Source organism: Schistocerca serialis, chromosome 1 (assembly GCF_023864345.2).
Source record: "Schistocerca serialis cubense isolate TAMUIC-IGC-003099 chromosome 1, iqSchSeri2.2, whole genome shotgun sequence".
Lineage (NCBI taxonomy): Eukaryota > Metazoa > Arthropoda > Insecta > Orthoptera > Acrididae > Schistocerca > Schistocerca serialis.
In genome coordinates this window covers 1,064,325,752-1,064,349,009 of record NC_064638.1, presented here as the reverse complement: position 1 = coordinate 1,064,349,009, position 23,258 = coordinate 1,064,325,752, and the positions used below count along the sequence as shown (strand labels likewise).

General features: G+C 40.0%; 1 protein-coding gene across 2 annotated transcripts in view; it reads right to left on the bottom strand.

Annotated features, from left to right (window-relative positions):
• LOC126415727 (moesin/ezrin/radixin homolog 1) overlaps positions 1–19,791 on the bottom strand; it is a 96,778-nt gene extending 76,987 nt beyond the window's left edge. The window contains exons 1-2 of one of the 2 annotated variants that reach the window (XM_050083453.1): positions 19,658–19,791; positions 18,941–18,991 (exon numbers count right to left, since the gene is read on the bottom strand). In XM_050083453.1, the coding sequence (XP_049939410.1) occupies positions 18,941–18,952 (12 nt within the window). In that variant the 5' untranslated portion in view covers positions 18,953–18,991; positions 19,658–19,791. Of the gene's footprint in view, positions 1–7,140; positions 7,264–18,940; positions 18,992–19,657 lie in introns of those variants that run through there. The other variant, XM_050083452.1, reaches the window with a different exon arrangement.
• Positions 19,792–23,258: the final 3,467 nt, after the last annotated feature.

The window sequence follows — 23,258 nt, the reverse complement described above, 5'->3', positions numbered from 1 at the left end:
CAAGTCCAAGAATTACAATGTCATCGGCGAACCTCAAAGTTTTTATTTCTTCTCCATGGATTTTAATACCTACTCCGAACTTTTCTTTGTTTCCTTTACTGCTTGCTCAATATACAGATTGAATAACATCGGGGAGAGGCTACAACCCTGTCTCACTCCTTTCCCAACCACTGCTTCCCTTTCATGCCCCTCGACTCTTATAACTGCCATCTGGTTTCTGTGCAAGTTGTAAATAGCCTTTCGCTCCCTGTATTTTACCCCTGCCACCTTTAGAATTTGAAAGAGAGTATTCCAGTCAACATTGTCAAATGCTTTCTCTAAGTCTACAAATGCTAGAAACGTAGGTTTACCTTTCCTTAATCTTTCTTCTAAGATAAGTCGTAAGGTCGTATTGCCTCACGTGTTCCAATATTTCTACGGAATCCAAACTGATCTTCGCAGAGGTCGGCTTCTACCAGTTTTTCCATTCGTCTGTAAATAATTCGTGTTAGTATTTTGCAGCTGTGGCTTATTAAACTGATAGTTCAGTAATATCCACATCTGTCGACACCTGCTTTCTTTGGGATTGGAATTATTATATTCTTCTTGAAGTCTGAGGGTATTTCGCCTGTCTCGTACATCTTGCTCACCAGATGGTAGAGTTTTGTCAGGACTGGCTCTCCCAAGGCCGTCAGTAGTTCTAATGGAATGTTGTCTACTCCAGGGGCCTTGTTTCGACTCAGGTTTTTCAGTGCTCTGTCAAACTCTTCACGCAGTATCGTATCTCCCATTTCATCTTCATCTACATCCTCTTCCATTTCCATAATATTGTCCTCAAGTACATCGCCCTTGTATACACCCTCTATATACTCCTTCCACCTTTCTGCTTTCCCCTCTTTGCTTACAACTGGGTTTCCATCTGAGCTCTTGATATTCATACAAGTGGCTCTCTTTTCTCGAAAGGTCTCTAATTTTCCTGTAGGCTTTATCTTACCCCTAGTGAGAGAAGCCTCTACATCCTTACATTTGTCCTCTAGCCATCCCTGCTTAGCCATTTTGCACTTCCTGTCGATCTCGTTTTTGAGACGTTTGTATTCCTTTTTGCCTGCTTCATTTACTGCATTTTTATGTTTTCTCCTTTCATCAATTAAACTCAATATTTCTTCTGTTACCCAATAGTTTCTACTAGCCTTCGTCTTTTTACCTACTTGATCCTCTGCTGCCTTCACTACTTCATCCCTCAAAGCTACCCATTCTTCTTCTACTGTATTTCTTTCCCCCATTCATGTCAATTGTTCCCTTATGCTGTCCCTGAAACTCTGTACAACCTCTGGTTTAGTCCGTTTGTCCAGGTACCATCTCCTTAAATTCCCACCTTTTTGCAATTTCTTCAGTTTTAATCTACAGTTCATAACCAATAGATCGTGGTCAGAGTCCACATCTGCTCCTGGAAATGTCTTACAATTTAAAACCTGGTCCCTAAACCTCTGTCTTACCATTATATAATCTGATACCTTGTATCTCCAGGATTCTTCCATGTATACAACCTTCTTTTATGATTCTTGAACCAAGTGTTAGCTATGATTAAGTTATGCTCTGTGCAAAATTCTAACAGACGGCTTCCTCTTTCATTTCTTAGCCCCAATCCATATTCACCTACTAAGTTTCCTTCTCTCCATTTTCCTACTGTCGAATTCCAGTCACCCATGACTATTAAATTTTCGTCTCCCTTCAATACCTGAATAATTTCTTTTATCTCATCATACATTTCTTCAATTTCTTCGTCATCTGCAGAGCTAGTTGGCATATAAACTTGTACTACTGTAGTAGGCGTGGGCTTCGTATCTATCTTGGCCACAATAATGCGTTCACTATGCTGTTTGTAGTAGCTTACCCGCATTCCTATTTTCCTATTCATTATTAAACCTACTCCTGCATTACCCCTATTTGATTTTGTGTTTATAACCCTGTATTCACCTGACCAGAAGTCTTGTTCCTCCTGCCACCGAACTTCACTAATTCCCACTATATCTAACTTCAACCTATCCATTTCCCTTTTTAAATTTTCTAACCTACCTGCCCGATTAAGGGATCTGACATTCCACGCTCCGATCCGTAGAATGCCAGTTTTATTTCTCCTGATAACGACGTCCTCTTGAGTAGTCCCCGCCCGGAGATCCGAATGGGGGACTATTTTACCTCCGGAATATTTTACCCAAGAGGACGCCATCATCATTTAACCATACAGTAAAGCTGCATGCCCTCGGGAAAAATTACGGCTGTAGTTTCCCCTTTGCTTTCAGCCGTTCGCAGTACCACAACAGCAAGGCTGTTTTGGTTAATGTTAAAAGGCCAGATCAGTCAATCATCCAGACTGTTGCCCCTGCAACTACTGAAAAGGCTGCTGCCCCTCTTCAGGAACCACACGTTTGTCTGGCCTCTCAACAGATACCCCTCCGTTGTGGTTGCACCTACGGTACGGCTATCTGTATCGTTGAGGCACGCAAGCCTCCCCACCAACGGCAAGGTCCATGGTTCATGGGGGGAGGATCTAGTTCGTACGAGCTGTAAATAGTTGCCACTATTGACGTTCCAATCCTCGTATTTACACTGGTCTCAAATTGTCAACGAAACTAGTAATTGCAATAAAGGTCTTAAATCAAGCGGTTTTGGCTTTCACAAAAAATATATAAAAACTTTATTCTTGCTGGAGTCCTTGAACACGGTACAGAACAGAATTATATGAAGACACCCGGAGGCGCACAATTAATCGCTGCATTTTTTCTAGCACTGCCTTTTCTCAGTGATCCCTGAGCACCATCTTCATCTTCATACCTTTTTTCTTAGAATTAGCTCCGTGGCATTATTATTAGTTAGGAAGACGGTGGTTAAAACGACCGCTTTCGAAAACTGCTTTCGCCGCACGGCAAGACTAGAGAGTTTACTCGGTTCAGAGTCAAAGCAGCCTGACTAAGGACGTTGAGGATCTCTTTCGACACTGGGGAATTATCCACACCGTCGAAGCTATGTTCTTACGCAAGCTGCTTAAGGACGTCAGGCGGAAGCAGTCATACGACGCACGGACAAACAGTAAGGCGGCTCCAGCTTTGGTCCATGAATTAACTCCAGCTCAAAGGCATTTTATGACGTGACTGGTAGCTTCGTTTGCCCTTTTGCTGACAACAACATCCGAATTTATGACAGACGGCTAGTCCGAACTGCTGCAGATAAGAGACATCTGTATATCGTACGGAACTGATTTGGCAGCTGTTTCAATGCACGACAATCGGCACTAACATTTTCACCTGCGACGAGAAGTACAAACGTTTTGTTAAGACTAGTATATTAAGTGGCTGTTTAACTCATCCGAATGCGGCACAGATGGATGCCTTCTAGCCGTCGGCCTTCACTTGACAACGTGGAGAAAAACATGCGAAATGCCCTTCCAAGAATTCTCATCTTCGCAGGATACCTTCATTTTTCCTTTGTGTTTCGCTCAGCCAAGGCTGTTTGGGACAAACTAGCACCGCAGAAGACAGTATGTTAGTAACAATACAGTTCCTGAAGAAACAGTTAACGAAACGACTTTCTCCCTTTGCAATCGTTTATGTTAATATTAACTGGTCGCAGCTTTTCGGCGCAGTCCAATACTTGGAAGCAATAAGGAAACTTGCTTTAAATACAGCTGGGTATCACACATACTAAACCAACTGTACCCTTCTAGAGCTTGCAAAGAGTTCTTAATCATGTACATTTGATGGGATATTCCATACTACTACTACTACTACTACTACCTACTACAGTCTTACTAAGGAGAGGTCTGCGGTGGTAGGATCGACTTGAAACCTTCTATATGATTATGTAGGTTAGGATACCACGTATTGCACACTGCACCCGTTCACCCTGGTGGCCCTAGTTTCCGAGTAATTGACGAAAAAATTCGGAATTTTGCGTGATTCTCAACAACATTAAAAAGTTAGGCTATACAGTCTGGCTCCGTGGTGTAATGGATAGGATAATTGCTTCACATGTAGGTCATGCGATCGAGTGATCAGGTGCAGTAAACTATTTTATTTTTAAGTGATCATTTTATTAAAAAAATTGATTGAAATGAAATAATTTATTTCCATTTCTATGTCACAAATTTAATAGTAATACCAACTTCATTTGCTTTCTTTTTTTTGCTATGTTTCTACTTGAAATCTTTGTTCGTACGTTTTTAATTAATTTTGCATATCAATTACGAAGTAAGTTTGTTTTATCACTGTTCTTTCGTCCACGTTATTGCGTTCATTATACGTATTTCTCATTTTGCTCGAATTTCGTTTTACTTATAAACCATTCTTTCATTTGTATCTTCATCCGAGTTATTTTGCCCATTGTATAATAGGTTTTTCGGTTGTCTTAAATATTTTTACAACAATTACCATGTACAAAATTGAACATCTGGTAATGAAAGGTCTACAGATTATTTTGTCTTGTAATTGATAGATCGGAATTTTCAAATAATGTAATATTACAATAGATAAATATGGCTACATTCATATTCACAAAAATTCTGACTGGAAAAAGAGCGGTAAAAAAATTTAAACAAATGAAGTTCATAGGGCGATTAAAATAATGTGACAAAGGAATATAAATAAATTACATTTAAACCAATTAACTGAATAAAAATAATGGTGAAAGTAATTTTGATAAAGATTTAAAATGAAAAATCTTGCTGGCCCTGACGAGATTCGAAACGACAAGTCCTGCATGTGACGCTATTATCATATACACTATAGGAACCAGACTGTTTAACGTTACCATGCAGCACGTAAGATTCCTAAACTGTTGTTCAATTACTCGTAAACGAGGGCCCACCAGTGTGACCGGCTGCGATACCTGAGATCTTAACCTACATGACCATATATTTTGTTTCAGAAAGTCTAGACCATCGCTGTGAATCTCTTCTTTACATACTGGCTGCATGTGGAATCGTCAGAATCTACTTACTGCAGTCAAGCCTTTGCTCCTTTACAGTGTCTATAATTTTGTTGTCTTGGTTTTCAGTCCACAGTGTTTTACTGAACTCTCCAAGATGGTATATTCTGTGTAAAGCATCTTAATCTTTGATTAATTACGCTCTCTTCATCCATCTGAACTTGTTGAGTATTCATGTCTAGGTGCATCTTTATAATTTTTACGTTCCACACTTTCGTTACCAAACAGACAATTCCGTGTTGCCTCAGCATGTGATCTTTTAACCAATCCTTCATTTAGTGAAGTTGTTCCATAAATTTCGTGTCGTCTTGGTTCGATTCAGTCTTACCTCATCTGTTATCCAATCTACTCGTCTGATCTTTCAGCATACACTATATTTCGAAAATCAGATTACTGTTATAATACTACGTACACTTTTGTTATACTCCGAAATCCCAGTCTTCTCGGAACAGTCACGTTGCAATTAAAGAGAAACTAGTGAATAAGTTGGCACACTTCTGATCCGTGAGGGTCTTGTTTTTATGACTGGCATTAAATTTGCCGTTTCCCTTCCAGTGTAGAGGATTGTACTTCATTCTGTCCACGTCAGTTAATGGGTCTCACGTCAATGGAAACACTGCGCACTGCAACCACCAGGTTCAAATTCCCACCAATATCCAGAACAGTGCTCCACTCCAAGGCTATTTACCCCTATTTAAAAGAGTGCCACCAAGCCGAAAACGATAGCGCTGAAGTAGTGCACTGAAGTTCAGTAACGTGTAAGTTTAATTATGCAGCAATACCACAAAAATTAAGTCTCTCAGAACCACTTGCAAAGTGAAGCCCACCAATCGAGATTGTGATCATGACCTACATCAGGATTAGGTTCAAATAAGAAACAACTGAAACAGTAATATTTTGACACGAATTGAATAACGTCCCTTAAAATTTTATTCTCTGGTAACGCAACAAGCGGCTCCAGCCATCACCTGGCAACAGCTGGAATTCTTCGGATCACGTCGAGTTTCTTTGTGCTCCTCTCGTAGCTCGCCGTTCCTAATGACGTCATGTGTCGCGCCTGAACCTAGACCTCGTTACCTCATACGACGACCTCGACCACGTTTTACGTAAGATGAATAATGCTTTGAATCCTGAAGTATTACTCAACCACATGACTTTACCAATGAATGACGGTTAACGTTAGTTTTACGCCTATAATGGCACACCCCACACGCGATCTGCCCCTATTTTTAACATGTCAACCTCGTTCGTCTGGGAAAGTATGTTTTCGAAAAAAGTATACAGCAAGGAATCTAGCGGGAAGTTTCTGTTCTTTTCCTATGACGTTACGAGATTTAAAGTGCCATGCATTCCCTGAAATGAGCTCCCAAGAAACTTTGAAAATAACGCTGCAAAGGTTTATCGGAATAACTTCTTCTCAGCAAGCAGAACTGTATGTTTAAACAGAATTAATGCTCTAGACAGACTTCCACAACCCCAGTAAACAGTAACCTTTCAAGAACTATGTCCTAATCAGAACACAGTAACTGATGTGTTTCCTACAGTTAATCAAAATTTTAAAGCTCTGTTTTCGATGTCTGGTATTGAAGAGCGACACATGACAAGTTCTGAAAAGAAAATTACAACATTTGACACCAACGTATCCCCAAGTCTGACCTACATAATTGGTGCACGATGATGTGGGCAACATCTCCATTGCGTATTTAACAATGGAAGCTTACAACAAAACTTAAGTCTAAATTCTTCGTCCAGGTAACGGACCTGGAAAATTAAAAGGCTGTCAGTAAATTTTTACTGCGGAAATAGGATGCGAGCCCAGAAAATTGATTACTGTGGAACTCCCACGTACTGTGTGCAACATGGTTACACAGCTAAAGAGCGTTCATAACGCATACAGTAGTCTGGAGAAGGCTTCGCGCTATCTGGTAGTAGATGCCTAATGACTGATGACAATGAAAGTAGGAGAAATTATTTTGTACTATTTAAGGTGTTCTTCGCAACTCAAGTCTAACTAGGAAAACCAACGACGTTGTTAATTGTTCGGCAAAAACTTGAGATGCCCCGCCCCCTTTTCCCCTACACACACACACACACACACACACACACACACAAACAAGAGAGAGAGAGAGAGAGAGAGAGAGAGAGAGAGAGAATGAACTTTCTGCAAACATGGCTTACCACTTTTCCGCCGGCAACCATGTTTTTCTAGAACTCAGACGTGCACACAGAAGACAAGCTCGGCCAGAACTGAGCAAGAGTTCCACCCGAACATCAACCGGGTGCACAGGCGCGGGAAGAGACTGACCTTGCTTCGTCCGCTCCACCAATAGAAAACTGCCCCAGCGACGTTGGCCAATAGCGACACAGCTGTGGCGTGACTTCATCGTTTTTGAAGCGCGACAACCACCTGTTACGCCTGCCTCGAAGCCCTCGCTCCAAAAAATGCGAGGGGGGGAGTCCTATGCTGTACATTTGGCAGCAACGAACCAATTTTTTACCCTATAACTGAAATGGATTCTTGATCCGATACCAGAAATAACTTTAAGGCACTTCAAATGTACGTACAAATGAAACTGCAAAATGTTCGTAGTTACAGGAAACGAGACCGCAACAGGAATGGTAAATGAAGGTAACATACCGAGATTCATACATAGTAAGAACGAGTGAAGTATTCTGCCTCTTTCACGTACTGAGTCCCGGACGTCTTTCCATAATTGTTTACGTATGTTTCAGGCATGTATATGTCACTGACAAGAGATCTGTTTTTCTTTAACTCTACAATTCACTGACTAAAAATCAAAAACCGTCTGCTTCACTTGGTATTCACAGTATGTTCAACCACACTGAAGTGTTAATGAACGTTTCTTACAGAAAAATCTTTAGCAGCAGTGCCCTTGTTACGAAGTTTAAATTCAAAATTCGACAACTTTGAACACTGCATTCAACATTTTGCTGCTGCAGAATTTCAGTATTTACCTGCTGGAAAAACTTTCAGCACAAGCTCTCACAAAGTAGTTTGATTTCCGTATTCTGTTTCCAACTTCTACTTGTCCTATAATCCGAAGATTTCCTTAGATAACTTTTGAAAATACATTTACATTGTACTATTAGAAATAATGAGGGTAACTCCAAAATAGGACAATATTACGTAGTATTGTCATCTTGGTCTTTAGTTCAAGAACTTTTATTCAACTCTCCAAGTTGGTCTATCCTGTACAAGCACCTTTATCTCTGATTAATTACTGCGACCTGCATCCATTTGAATCTGATTACACTGATGTCAGGGTCTATCTTTACCTCCCACTCTTCCATTATCATATGGACTATTCCTTGATGCCTCTGCATGTTTTCTAAGTGATCCTCTGTTTTATTCAAATTGTACCATAAATCTGTTTTTCCCCCGAGATTAAATGCAGCACCAAGTCAATTATTAGCTCTATCCATCTAATCTTTTGCATTCTTCTATAACATTTCAAAAGAAGTATTCTATTCTTGTCTGAACTGTTTATCTTCCACAATTCTCGTCCCTAGAAGACTACTCCAGACAAATATCTTCAGAGAAGACTTCCTAGCACTTAAATTTATATTAGGCAAGCTGTGTTGCCCAGGTATTTATTCCAATTTTATTATCTCATTTGCCCCTCACCTTCTCTCCATGTCCTCCTTCCTGTTCTCTACCCTAATTATCCCACCCCCTCAGAAAGACTGTTGGTTCTTAGCTCCATAGTATTTATTTCCAGACTTAAGTAATTTCTACCGAGTTTGGCTAAAAGCTATCCAGGGGTTTAGGAGAAGTTTATCTGTGCAGTTTTCCCGCCTGTATCTCTAGCAAATTTTGCCCTGCAGTTTCATCTTTATGCAGCTCAATGTTTATAATGTTGCACTGCCAGAACTGTGTTTCATAAAATGATATTTAGCAGGTACATCCAGTAATATATGTGAATACTGTCTGCAAAGTGTGGTATGAATACAGTAGTAAATAAGTAACCAAAATCTATTTATGCAGCAGTTTTACTGCATGAATAGCAAAAATGTAGGTGATGAACTTCAATCCTTCCATCACTTTGTGGGAGTTGTCAGCCACACCAGTGTTGTGAATGTTTGAAATTGTGTGTAACATTACTTGCAAGTCCCTACGTACACTCATTCTCAAACACTGGATAAATAAAGTTTGGGTATTTGCACACTGTGGACACTCCTTTTCACCACACCCCTTTTACAGGTAGATACTTCTACTCCCACTGCATTTCTTTACAGACTAAGTGGTATGTGTACCAGGTTTACTTGAAATTTGTCCAAATCACACACACACACACACACACACACACACACACAGACAGACAGACAGACAGAGAGAGGTGTAAAGATGTAAAATTTCTTTCACCAATGCCATAGCCAGTATGCATTCTACACTAAGGTGGCAAAAGTCATGGGATAGCAATATGCACATATACAGATGCAGCAGTATCTAGTCAACAAGGTATGGAAGGGCAGTGCATTGATGAAGCTGTCATTTGTACTCAAGTGATTCATGTGAAAACATTTCTGACTATCAAGGCTGCACAATGGGAAGTAACAGACTTTGAACACTGAATGGTAGTTGGAATTAGACACTGGGGACATTCCATTTCAGAATGTGTTACACAATTCAACATTCCATGACTCAGTGTCATGAATGTGTCAAGAATTTCAAATTTCAGGCATTACCTCTCATTATGGACAATGCAGTTCCTGACACTTCACTGAATGACCGAGAGTAGCAGCATTTGCTTAGATTAGTCAATGCTAACACTGCACTACACAAAATAACCACATAAATCAATATGGGACATATGCCAAACATATCCATTAGGACACTGTAGTGAAATTTGGCATTAATGGGCAATGGCAGCAGACAACTGATAAGTGCCTTTGCTAACAGCTTGACATCACCTGCAGTGCCCTCTTAAGCTTGTGACCTTTATCAGTTGCACACTAAAAGACCAGAAAACTGTGGCCTGGTCAGGCAAGTCCTGTTTTCAGTCAGTAATAGCTGATGGTAGGGTTTGGGTTTGAGTGTGGTGCAGATCCCACAAAGCCATGGACCCATGTTGTCAATAAGGCACTATGCAAGGTGGTGTTTGCTCCATAATGGTGTGGGGCTTTGTTTACATGGAATGGACTGGGTCCTCTGCTTATGTTCAGCTACATTGAGACCATTTACAACCATTCATGGACTTCATGTTCCCAAACAATGTAATTTTTATGGATGACAAACCATCATACAACCAGCTAAAATTGCTCGTGACTGGTTTGAAGAACATCCTGCACAATTCGAGCAAATGTTTTAGCCACCCGCATTGCCAGACATGAATCCCATTAACTAATTATGGGACATAATCAAAAGGTCAGTTCATGGAAAAAAACCTGCACCACCAACACTAGATGTAGCATGGCTTGACTTGAGCCCATACCATGTCGAGCCGGTTTCTTACAACTGGCAAAAGGAGATCCAACAGGATATCCTGTGACTTGTCATGTTAGTGTATATCCTCCATCAGTTACTGTGCTGCCCAAATAGCTGCACTCTTAGTGCCTTGTTTCCTAATTCAATTCCCTGAACATCACCTGATACACATGTCAAAAGCCTGAATAGGCACAGCCCTCTGCAAGATGGGCAGGAAGAGCGTTAATAGTGCTCTGGAAGTTATCAACAGATTTTTGGAACCATGCTGAGCAATGGCCGACTGTACCATGTTTCTGAGTTGAGGATTTATGGCACAAATAACCCAACTGATATGGCTTTCAGAATTCTGACTGGATTTAAACCCAGTCAGCCAGGGAGTACAGTAAACTACTCATAGTGCTTTTTAACTACAAGCAGACACTGTGAGCAGTGTGGCATACTGCACTATCCCACTGGTAGATGCCATCATACCATGGAAAAATAAACTGCATATAGCAGCAAACAAGGTCCATAAGGATAGATGCCTACTTGTGTTGATCTGTCACACCTTCCACAATGAATGTCACACAGAGACGGCCATGAAAATGTTTCCCAGGTCATAATGCTCCATCTTCCAGCCCGGACCATTCTGACGATCGTTGCAGGGTGTTTGCTTTCAAACGTTTCACACCACACATACCCATGGCCATCTGTCCATTGGAGCATAAAACACGATTCATCTGAAAAGGCCACCTGTTGCCACTCAGTGGATATCCAGTTGCAGTATTAGTGTGCGAATTCCAGCCTTCGTCACCAATGAACAACAGTAAGTATGTGTGCATGAACCAGGCAACTGCTGTTAAGGCCCATATGCAGCAATGTTTGCTGAGTAGTCATTGAGGAGAGCCATTACTGGTAGCCCCCGTGGATTCATCTGCACCATCAGGTTACGTCTATTTGCTCATACACCTCTCTGAAACCGTCTTTCACACCTTTTGTCTATGGCCTGTGATGCATCACAGTTGCCTCAGCACTTGTTTTGCACAGCACCATTTTGTCATGCACAGTATACTTTAATCTTTTAGGCATGTGAATAGTTTACTAAGCCATTATAGAAATGCTTCTGTCTCCATCTGAAAACCAATGTTTCAGACACGAGATAAATTTATGTTTCCACATTATGACAATGCCTTCACTGTGCCCCCCCACATGCTTTATATATTCTCCATTGATAGTGCTGTCACCTGTTGTCTGAGTGGACATTGCATGTTGATGTCCAACACTGGCAGGCACATTTATGTGACTGGACCATGTAATTCCACTACACTTCATTGCCTTTGGTTGCTTTTGTCTTTGAAGACTTTCCATTCCATTCAACTACACTTACAAATCCTTTGCAGCCTGACAATTTCAATGCCATTCGCAAACCACAAATTTTTATCTCTTTTCCATCAAGTTTAACTCCCAGTTCAAATTTCTAGATGGTTTCCTTTAGTGTTGGCTGAATGTACAGACTGAATAAAATTGGTGATAGGCAAAACCCTGCCCCATTCACTTCAACCACTGCTGCTGTTTCAAGTTCAACTGTTGAGCAGTAGTCAGATTTATGTACAGGTTATAAAAAACCTTTCAATCCCTATATTAAAACCCTGTCTTCAAAATTTCAGTAAGAGTAGTCCCATCAAGAGTGTCAAAAGCTTTCTTTATCTACAAATTATGTTCATATCTGCCGTTTTCCACCGAGATTTCAAGGTAAGACATGTGGTCAAGTACTGCCTTAAGTGTTCCTACATTTCTCTGGGACCCAAAGCAGTCATCTCTCAGTAAATACTTTGAGTCAGTATCCTAAATTATCGGATGTATGTACTGAGAACAAACTGAATGACTTTTGCAGATGTGAAATTTCTAAGCTAACTTTTGTGTTGTGGGTAATATTGACATTTTCCTCTCCAAAATCTGAGAAGTTCCCATTCAGTAATGGATCTTGGTATCACAGTCTGAAAAAAAAAAATGAGTGGTGTGCAGAAGGGTGTAATAAGTTTTTTTTTTGTGTGTGTGTGTGTGTGTGTGTGTGTGTGTGTGTGTGTGTGTGTGTGTGTAAGAGCCAAAGTACAACAGTCTTTTCAATGTGCCTATCTGTAACTCAATGGGTCATCTTTAACAATGTGTAGCAATCTATCCTTCACCTATACTGTTGTCTACAGAGTTTGAAAATAGTAACATCCCTAAGTACAATACAAGAAGGGATAATGACTTACCACTGACAAGCTGTACTGTAAATGTAAAACTGTCTCTCTCCATCTCTTAACAAGGAAGCCACAATTTCAATCCACAGAACATGCTAATAACCAACCTACTTCAGCAATTAAAGATCCACATATCTGGACTGGTTGGCAACAATGTAACAGCATTCACCACCATAAATGAATGTGTCATTTAAAATACAGGCAGACCCTAGGGAAGTACTTCCATATACTTCAAATTCATTTGCTGTCTCTAAGCCAACACACTTTATTGCAAAATATTTACATTTTTCAGACTGATCTATGTGCAACATGACAGGCCTGACAGAACCTGTATTTTGCATGACAATATTAGAGAAATTATGTTATAACAATACAGACATCAGCGCCCTTATTCCCACAGAAAGACTAGTATTTTCCGTAAGAAACTCAGCATCAATTGTGGCTTAGCAACTGCTAAAAGAATAAGTGACAGCTGTTAAGGACATTCAAAATGTTATTTCATCTTGTTTTACCACTGAACTTCACTACTCTGGCTGGCCTGTAACAGTTTTAATAAGCGATGCCACCATGCACATAAGGCTAAACGCTACAAAACTGCACTCTTACAAAAAGCCTCACTTTTTAAAAATCAAACTCACCCTCCTCTGTGCAGCTGGATCACACAATGAAAAACTGAAGTTTAAATATCACAAAGGAAAGTCTTTCAGTATACACAATTGGAAACTTTCCCTGTTCAAACTTTTGCATGATGCATTTAATATCAATCATTCAGGTGTAACAAGAATCTCCAACCCATTACTTTAATCAAAGATCTCAAGGATAATCTTGTTTTATCCCACCCAGAAAAAAATCTTGGGAGGTACAACAAAGGATGGAGCACAGTGTACTGAAGTTACACCAGAAACAGGTGACCGATCTTTTATAAACGAACTTATTAATTACAGCCTGAACTAGCCACAAAATGCTGGTTCAAGCAATGGTTCAAATGGCTCTGAGCACTATGGGACTTAACATCTGTGGTCATCAGTCCCCTAGAACTTAGAGCTACTTAAACCTAACTAACCTAAGGACATCACACACATCCATGCCCGAGGCAGGATTCGAACCTGCGACCGTAGTAGTCCCGCTGTTCCGGACTGAGCACCTAGAACCGCTAGACCACCGCGGCCGGCTGGTTCAAGCAATAAAAATAATATTTTGTCAAAAGCAATACCTCCACCAGCTACTCTGCTAGATTACAGTGTTTAGTTTCAAGGCTTAAAATGAATCTTACACTATTCAGTAATCTCCCACATTATCTCAAGGCACCTTTCTTACCATTGTAACTGTTTGAATTGCCATGCAGTGCTTTACACAGTAGTTATGTAGATACCACCGTCATTTTCATGGTATAGTGATTAGGGTCTACACTCAATTTTTTTCTCCCCACATCTTTGCCTAGGTCTAACATTATTAGAAATGTTAAGAGTTTTTCATAACTCCCATACTTACCAAGTAATGTCAAAGCTGACAATCTTTGTCCTAGCAATAGTACTTGCTTACCTTCGCCCACTGCTGCCTACTAAAGTAGTAACCTTACCAATTATAGTAAGGATATAAATGTACGAAAGCAAATTATGCTCACACCCATACTTTAATGTTGCCTTTAATGTTTTAGCATATTTTTATTTTCCTACATAATCAGAAATGTTGTGCATAGGCTTCACACCAGGAGTATGAACTTTTTACCACCAATGTTTCGGGGTGTTTTGTGTATCCATTCAGATATGATTCAACCTTCTGTGACCGATTTGGCCACACCTGAAAGGCCAACATAATCATCTCCACATTTGGAGAAGTCCCAAAAAGTTTGATCAACACTGACAATGGCTGTAAAAGGCCTCCAGTCTTAATTTAGGTTTTTATTTGAACATACAAGTTCTCTGCCTTCACATGATGTGGCATCAAATGCTATGAACAGAGCAGAATTCCAAACCAGCAAACTATGTTCTACCAATGCGAATTTATAACCAAGCAAAAATTCAATAAGGGTTCACAGTTGCCGTGTTATTCAATAGAGGCCCATGCTTTATTGTTTGAGCTTGAGTGTGTAGTGAAAAAAAATTCTTAACAGCCACAACAGTTCACCCATGTACTACAGGATCCCAGAGAAATATTCTGAGCTTGTTTTGAGCACAACTGTGCTACAAATAAGGTCTAAATTTTAGCAGGCATTCACACAAAAACTGCACCACCTTCTGCAAGCAGCTATTTTCAGTCTTCTTTGAAAGTCTATCACTGTCATATGATGTTCATTGTAATTATCTTCTTGGTTACTTTTCCCTTCTAATTCATCAGGTTTTTAAACCTTCCCACACATTGTTTATTTCCTTGTCCCACCACATCTTTGCAGACCCAGGGGTTCCTCCAATCCTGAAATAAATACCTGTAGTCACCAATCAGATAACGGAACTAAGGATTCAAGGCTGGCATCAATTTTTCATTCAAATTGCCTGCTATGGAAAACCATTCTTTCTAGCTTTCACAATGGCTTTACATTTTTCACTAATTTAAGACATTCTATTCATATAACTTCTGCAGAAACCACACCAATCCACACAGCCTACCAACTGCAAAAGCAATAATGGTGAAGTCCATAAAAGTATGGTAGTGAAATCTCTGAACTGTCTACTGAGAAGCAAAGAGCAATGAAACATTTTGCCCTGAATGGAATTAGGAAAACTTGGATGCCCAAATCATAAGCTAGAAGATGCAAATAATGAAATAAATTACCGATTTAAATATATCTGCACAATCCACTTTCACACCTTATTGACTAAATTTCTCCTTATAGATGAGCTGAGAGTTTCAAATATTGTGTATGTCTTTTATTCACTGTTTTAGCCATCAGTACTTTGGTTCAAAGGCTTGTGTAGACACTTCCCATCCCATATATTACTAATTTATTGAGTACTCCAAGTCTGCAAGGCTGACTGCCACACATGGGGCCCAGGATCAATTCCTAGCCGAGTCATTTTATGCATTCGGACTAGGTGTGTCGTCATTGATGCACAAGTCACCGAAGTGGTGTCAAAATGACTTTCACATGACATTCAACCTGAGACATGGTCTCCCGGCCAATAATGCCCTACACTGTTTCATTTTAGTCTGTCTAAATCTGTGACTATTCTTTTCGTAATTAGGGACACCAAAGCAAAAACTTTCCTTGTAACCACATTTCACTGATTACTGTATGTGTCATTTCACCAGTTAGACAACTGGCAAAGGTCAGGGGCAAACAAATCACTGAAGCGCCTTCTAACTGAAGGAATTTCACAAGGCCATTGAGCCTCATAAAATTATTACCACTTTCTCTTAAATTCCAACTCGCTTTAAATGTATAGCGTACCATCTAACTGAGATTATACCCATATTTCGGGAGCATGCTGAACCACATTAACAACAATGTTTATACTTTTCATTTTAAATATCACAGGAAAATGCCAAGCCTCAAAACTACGTTAACATTAATTGCACGTAGCGTCCGTACTACTAAAAACTATAAAACTTCTTTGAGACTGGATGACTTTACAACTAGAAGTTATTACCTAGGTATTTATGTAACTGGATTTTTCTTGTTTCATACCCCGTTCACAAAATAAGCCCAGGATATCTCATCAGCATTTGCTGTTGCACAGTTCGCAGCACATTATAGCTTTCCATTTCAAATAATGCTGAATATTTAACAACTTAATAGGTACAAGAACTATAACCGAATTTAGAATTAATTTTCATTCTGCAGTGGCATGTGCACTGATCCACGTGGGACTATGTCTCAAATCTGGGATCTTTGCCTTTCACAGGCTATTCACGCACAACTGACCTTCAGAGCTTCAAGTCTGCCAGTACCTCATCTCCTACCTTCCAAAATCCACAGAATTTATCTTACACAACATGCCACACTAGTACGCTTAGAAGAAAGGACCACACAGTTTTAATCTGTCAGGAAGTTTCAATCTAACAGTTTTGTACGAGGTTGCACCATCATATGGAGCAACTTACTTTCCAGCAATGACAAAAAGAATTGTGAAAGTGACAACAGATTAGCATTTACCTAACAATGCTAATATTTATGCAACTGGGAAATACATTATCATATACATTTGTGCCCAACTTTCACAATTTTCACCTAATCACCACCAAAGTGCTGGAAAATATCTACCAACTACAATACAATCAGAAAAGATATAACTTACTGAATACTTTTGAGAACAAAGAGTAATATTAACAAGTTATGGATATCACAAATAACTACGTATGCTTTAGTCTTCAGCTCATTTACCTAAATCTGGTACAAACTACCCAATAACCCATACATTTACTGTCAAATTGATGTCCAGATTTTTATTGGCAGTATTCTTCTAATTATCTTTGTTTTCATATTTTTGTCGAACATGTTACCTGCCCACAAAACAGAGCAACTTTAGATTTACAGGACATGTCAAAATTTGACTTAATTCAAATATTACCTGACAAAAATCTGATCAGCAACTACAATTTCCACCCTTAGCAAAACTCTACAGAGAGTGGTATTACATTGAAATTGCACTGAATTTAAACCTTCTGGCACAGTAAAAGAGTGTGAGCAATTGTGTGACGTGTTGACAGGTGATAAACTTGCTTGAGAGTTGGAAAATCCAAGAAATATACAAGAGCTTACAATACTGTGCCACATGCAAGACACTTTCTCCATCATAAAAACAAACTGCAATGTAAAGACAGAAAACTTAATGGATATTGCATACATCAACTATTTTGGCAGACATTAAGAATGTAGGCCTATATCACATAAACTACAACAAATGTAAGACAGGCAACCAGCAAAGCTATAATACACAAACCGTGATAAGCTGAAACCAGCTTTGTGAAATAAAAGTGGTAAAAAAAGTCTTAAAAAACCCTTTAAAGTTCCACATCCTCTGGCAGGATTATGGTATTTTAGTTGGTAGATATTTTCCAGCACTTTGGTGGTGACTAGGTGAAAATTGTGAAAGTTGGGCACAAATGTATCTGATAATGTATTTCCCAGTTGCATAAATATTAGGATTGTTAGCTAAATGCTAATCTGTTGTGTACTACTCTCACAATTCTTTATTATGTTATTGCTTTCTAGAAGACTGCCAGAACAGTACTCCTCCCCACACAGCAATCAACATGCTACATAAGACTGACTGTGAGCCCCATGGTCTAACAACTTACTCGGGCAGGAAGCTCTTCTTTGCAATGGTTAGCCTAAGAAAGTTCAGCAACTGTGATGACTTGCTAGTCACCTTGCCAGAGATTGTGGAAGAATCAGTCCTTTTCATATCAATGCTACTCGCTTGGCATCCACTGCCATAAATGGTGAGAATTGTGTACTGGCCCAAACCCTTACAGTGTTCATACTTTATTCACAGTACATTATGCAGTCAGTCATATGTACAAGACTAGTTAACTGATTTGTCTTTTGTATGACTTTTCAAAAATTAGCCAACAGTTAAAAAAGTTAGGTAAATATTCAGGAGGTCTCTGGCTACACGAAACGCCCACAGAAGAATTTACATCTACATCCATACTCCGAAAGCCACCTGACTGTGTGCTGTACCTCAGTTTTTAACAGTGGATGTAGTTCTGTCATGTTAACTTCCAATGGTGCACAGCATTTTACAAAACTAGCCAATCCCAGTTCTGCCAACATGACTTAAAGAAGTAACAATATTTTTGTTCACAATTTAGAAATCATTTATCCCTAAGCCTTATCTTTCCCATTTCACTCCCCAAATGCTTTTAGTACAGTAAACCAAGCTGTTGGTGCTGGCATCTGATAAAATCAATAAGCATTACTCTAATGTGTCATTACCTAACTTACAACTAGACCAAAAGGATACATTTCCTTTATTAATTTTAAACGCCCAGAGCATGTTTTATGCAACTAGTGTGGCTACCTGCCTGCATCACTACTTATTGCTATGAAAATTTAACAGTCATGATGCCAAAATTATAGCTTTTAAAATGATGTCTCATGGGTTTTGGTTCTCTTGCTTCATGAGGCCACATTTTAAGTAGCATTATTGTAACCAACACTGGAATCTGATTAAAACATTTGGGAGTTGAGTGCCGAGTCAATGGCTTCTTTCCTCAAGACCTTTCATTCTGGAAGTGTAATACTTACTACCTATATTAAAATAACTTCGCATCCATATAATCCTTTAATATTTTTATTAAACATTACATCATGAAATAGTGCCATAATTCTTGTATCACATTACATTTCAAAAACGGTACTCACTGATTTCGGCATTTTTACTGGCTCGATGTGTCTGCAGGTGAAAGAAAGATCCTGTGGAAAAATGTTAATTCTCATTATACTTGACATACATTACATACTTCCCTATACCGTTAACAAAAATAAATGTCAAGGCACTGAAAAAGTGTCTCTTGGTGAATGCTTAAATAACTACAATTACGAAAACACACACAAACAAGAATTGTTGGTACTCTGCAACAACAACGTTAACGATTTATTCAACATCTCACAAAGTAAAATTCAGAGAGGAAAGGAAAAAAAAGTAGCGACGGAGCCTCTAATATTAAAGTGAAAGCACTATTCCAGGACAAATATTCGTGATGTTTGAAACATTTGGTGGTAAACAACATAAAAACTAAATAGCACCACCACTACATTTACATGCACATTTCTTTAGCGCTTTAAAAACTTGTCGGCAGACCTGTCATGTGACAGGGCTACTCTTAAAAGTTCCACGCTGTGATATTCTTGTCAGGGTTTTAGAAATTCATACCACCACCGTAACAAATCGCGATACCTGATGCCCTGCCTTCCATGCATGGCCTACCTTTCGCAAACTATTTATCACGTTAAAATTCCTTTCTGTGAATTCCTTGGTGCACAAAATTGACGGATATAACCTGCTAGTATAGTACAACAAAAAGACCTTCACCTTCGAAACAGTTTAACTATTTAAGAATGCAAACACACAACACTCACCACTAATCAACTGTCTTCCAACAGCGGTATCTTCACTCTACACCACTCCCTTTCACAACTTCAACTATCCGTATCACGTCACGTTGACTGACACCTCACACGTATAAAGATGGCGGTTCAAGGGTGTGGCGATCTTTGGTACGTCTCCGCTGCTTACTACCAAAGATTAGTATGGATGTGGTGTATAAAAGTATAGATATTCGGTATAATCAAACACAGCAAAATATCATAAATTAATTACGCTCGCTACATTGTCTTAATACGTTTTCATACATTAGGGAAGTAGTGGAAGGTCTGTTCAGTTACAACAATTTGAAGTGATGTAGACGTACTATTTGGCATCTCATGAAGTTCACTGACTTATATAGCATATTGTAGACGTATCATAAAATAAATACTCTTCTACGTAACCAAAAAATAGAGTTTTGCTCTTCGTTTACATCCAGTTCCTCATAGATGGAGCATTAGCTAAGCTGGACAAAGACACTTTAGGAAAACAGGTTTGACTTGTTGACACTAAATTGGCATGGGGCTGATGTGATTCAAAGGAACTATGGAACGTCTAAACCAGAATACGCGAATGGGGATTTACAACCTGCTTCTTCTGAACACAATACCAGTCCTTTAAAAATTGTACAATTTCACTCGGTTTCTATGAAAGTTAAAATGAAGCACAAATTTCAGAATGTTGTTGCCCATATGCAACGATCTGTCTGCGCAAATGTCTAAATCGCTTCAAATATGGTGTCTTAACACGAAACAAGTTTCAATCTATTGCTCGCCCGCCATCTGTTAGCCTAGAAAAGAAACTTCATCGGCAAACGACTAGGTTGTCAGAACATCAAATTTCATTTCATTTGTTCAGAAACTCTGGTCATGGGGAAACACCATTACGTCTGTGTTCGCTGCCTGTGTTGAAAAAAGTGCAGGAAACAGAAAGATAGATCAAAATGGTGTGTGGCAGCATAAGTGTAGACAGTTTTCGCATATAAATTTACTTCGCGAGTTTGAGGGCAAAACCAACGACTCAGATGGTTCAAACGGCTCTAAGCACTATGTGACTTAACATCTGAGGTCATCAGTCCCCTAGACTTAGAACTACTCAAACCTAACTAACCTAAAGACATCACACACATCCATGGCCGAGGCAGGATTCGAACCTGCGACCGTAGCAGAAGGGTGGTTCTGGACTGAAGCGCCTAGAACCGCTCGATCACAGCGGCCGGCAAACCAAGGACTGTCGTAGTTGTTTGCGGATGGATTTGGAAACATACGAAGGACATTTCATAAATAATGCACAGCTTGGTGTTACTGTGAACTGTCTGAAGTAACTACAATGAAAATTTCGTCGGACAGGCACTATGTGATCAGAAGTACCTGGACATCCCCAAAAACATACGTTTTTCATATTAGGTGCATTTTACTGCCACCTACTGCTTAGGTACTCCATATCAGCGACCTCAGTAGTCATTCGACATCGTGAGAGAGCAGAATGGGGTGCTCTGCGGAACTCACGGAATTTGGACGTGGTCAGGTGATTGAGTGTCATTTGTATCATACGTACGTCTGCGAGATTTCCACACTCCTAAACATCCCTAGGTCAACTGTTTCCTATGTGGTGGTGAAGTGGAAACGTGAAGGGACACTTACAGCACAAAAGCGTACAGGCCGACCTTGTCTGTTGACTGGCAGAGTCTGCCGACAGTTGAAGAGGGTCGTAATGTGTGATAGGCAGGCATCTATCCAGACCATCACACAGGAATTCCAAACTGCATCGGGATTCACTGTAAGTACTGTAACAGTTAGGTGGGAGGTGAGGAAATTTGGATTTCATGGTAGAGAGGCTGCTCATAAGCCACACATCACGCCAGTAAATGCCGAACGACGCTTCGCTTGGTGTAAGGAGCGTAAACATTGGTCTATTGAACAGTGGGAAAGCGTTGTATGGAGTGACGAATCACGGTACACAATGTGGCGATGCGATGCCAGGATGTGGGTATGACGAATGATTGGAGAACATCATCCGCCAGTGTGCATAGCGCCAACAGTAAAAATAAAATTCGGAGGTGGTGGTGTTACGGTGTGGTCGTGTTTTTCATGGAGGGGGCTTGCACCCCTTGTTGTTTTGTGTGACACTATCACAGCACAGGCCTACATTGATGTTTTAAGCACCCTCTTGCTTCCCACTGTTGAAGAGCAATTAGGGGGTGGCGATTGCATCTTTCAGCACGATCGAGCACCTGTTCATAATGCACGGCCGGTGGCGGAGTGGTTATGCGACAATAACATCCGTGTAATGGACTGACCAGCACAGAGTCCTGACCTGAATCCTGTAGAACACGTTTGGGATGTTTTGGAACGCCAACTTCGTGCCTTGACTCACTGACTGACATCGATATCTCTCCTCAGTGCAGGACTCCGTGATACCAGATATAGACTGGGACACTCAGATGTTTAGGAAGGGTGGTAGGGACAGAGCATCGAGTGACATTATACTGAGTCCAGTATCCGAAAATTACCTCGAGCAATTAAACAGAGAACCGACTCGTGGAGATAAAATCTTGGACCTACTGATAACAAACATACCCGAACTTTTCGACTCTGTAAGTGCAGAACAGGGAATCAGTGATCATAAGGCCGTTGCAGCATCCCTGAATATGGAAGTAAATTGTAATATAAAAAAAGGGGGCAAGGTTTATCTGTTTAGCAAAAGTAATAGGAGGAAGATTTCAGACTACCTAACAGATCAGAACGAAAATTTCTGTTCCAACACTGGCAATGTTGAATGTTTATTCAAAAAGTTCAAGGCAATCATAAAATGCGTTTTAGACAGGTAAGTGCCGAGTAAAACTGTGAGGGACGGGAAAAACCCACCGTGGTTCAACAACAAAGTTAGCAAACTACTGCGAAAGCAAAGAGAGCTTCACTGCAGATTTAAACGCAGTCAAAACCTCTCAGACAAAAAGAAGCTAAACGATGTCAAAGTTAGCGTAAGGAGGGTTATGCGTGAAGCATTCAGTGAATTCGAAAGTAAAATCCTAGGAACTTCTGGTCTCATGTTAAATCAGTAAGTGGATCGAAACAGCATATCCAGACACTCTGGGATTATAATGGCATTGAAACAGAGGATAACACGCGTAAAGCTGAAATACTAAACACCTTTTTCCAAAGCTGTTTCACAGAGGAAGACTGCACTGCAGTTCCTTCTCTAAATCTTCGCACGAACTAAATAATGGCTGACATCGAAATAAGTGTCCAAGGAATAGAAAAGCAACTGAAATCACTCAACATAGGAAAGTCCACTGGACCTGACAGGATACCATATCGATTCTACACAGAGTACGCGAAAGAACTTGCCCCCCTTCTAACAGCCGTGTAACGCAAGTCTCTAGAGGAATGGAAGGTTCCAAATGATTGGAAAAGAGGATCGTGTGAGACTCAACTCGCTTTATTTGTTCATGAGACCCAGAAAATATTAGATACAGGCTCCCAGGTAGATGCCATTTTCCTTGACTTCTGGAAGGCGTTCGATACAATTCCGCACTGTCGCCTGATAAACAAAGTAACAGCCTACGGAATACCAGAACAGCTGGGTGGCTGG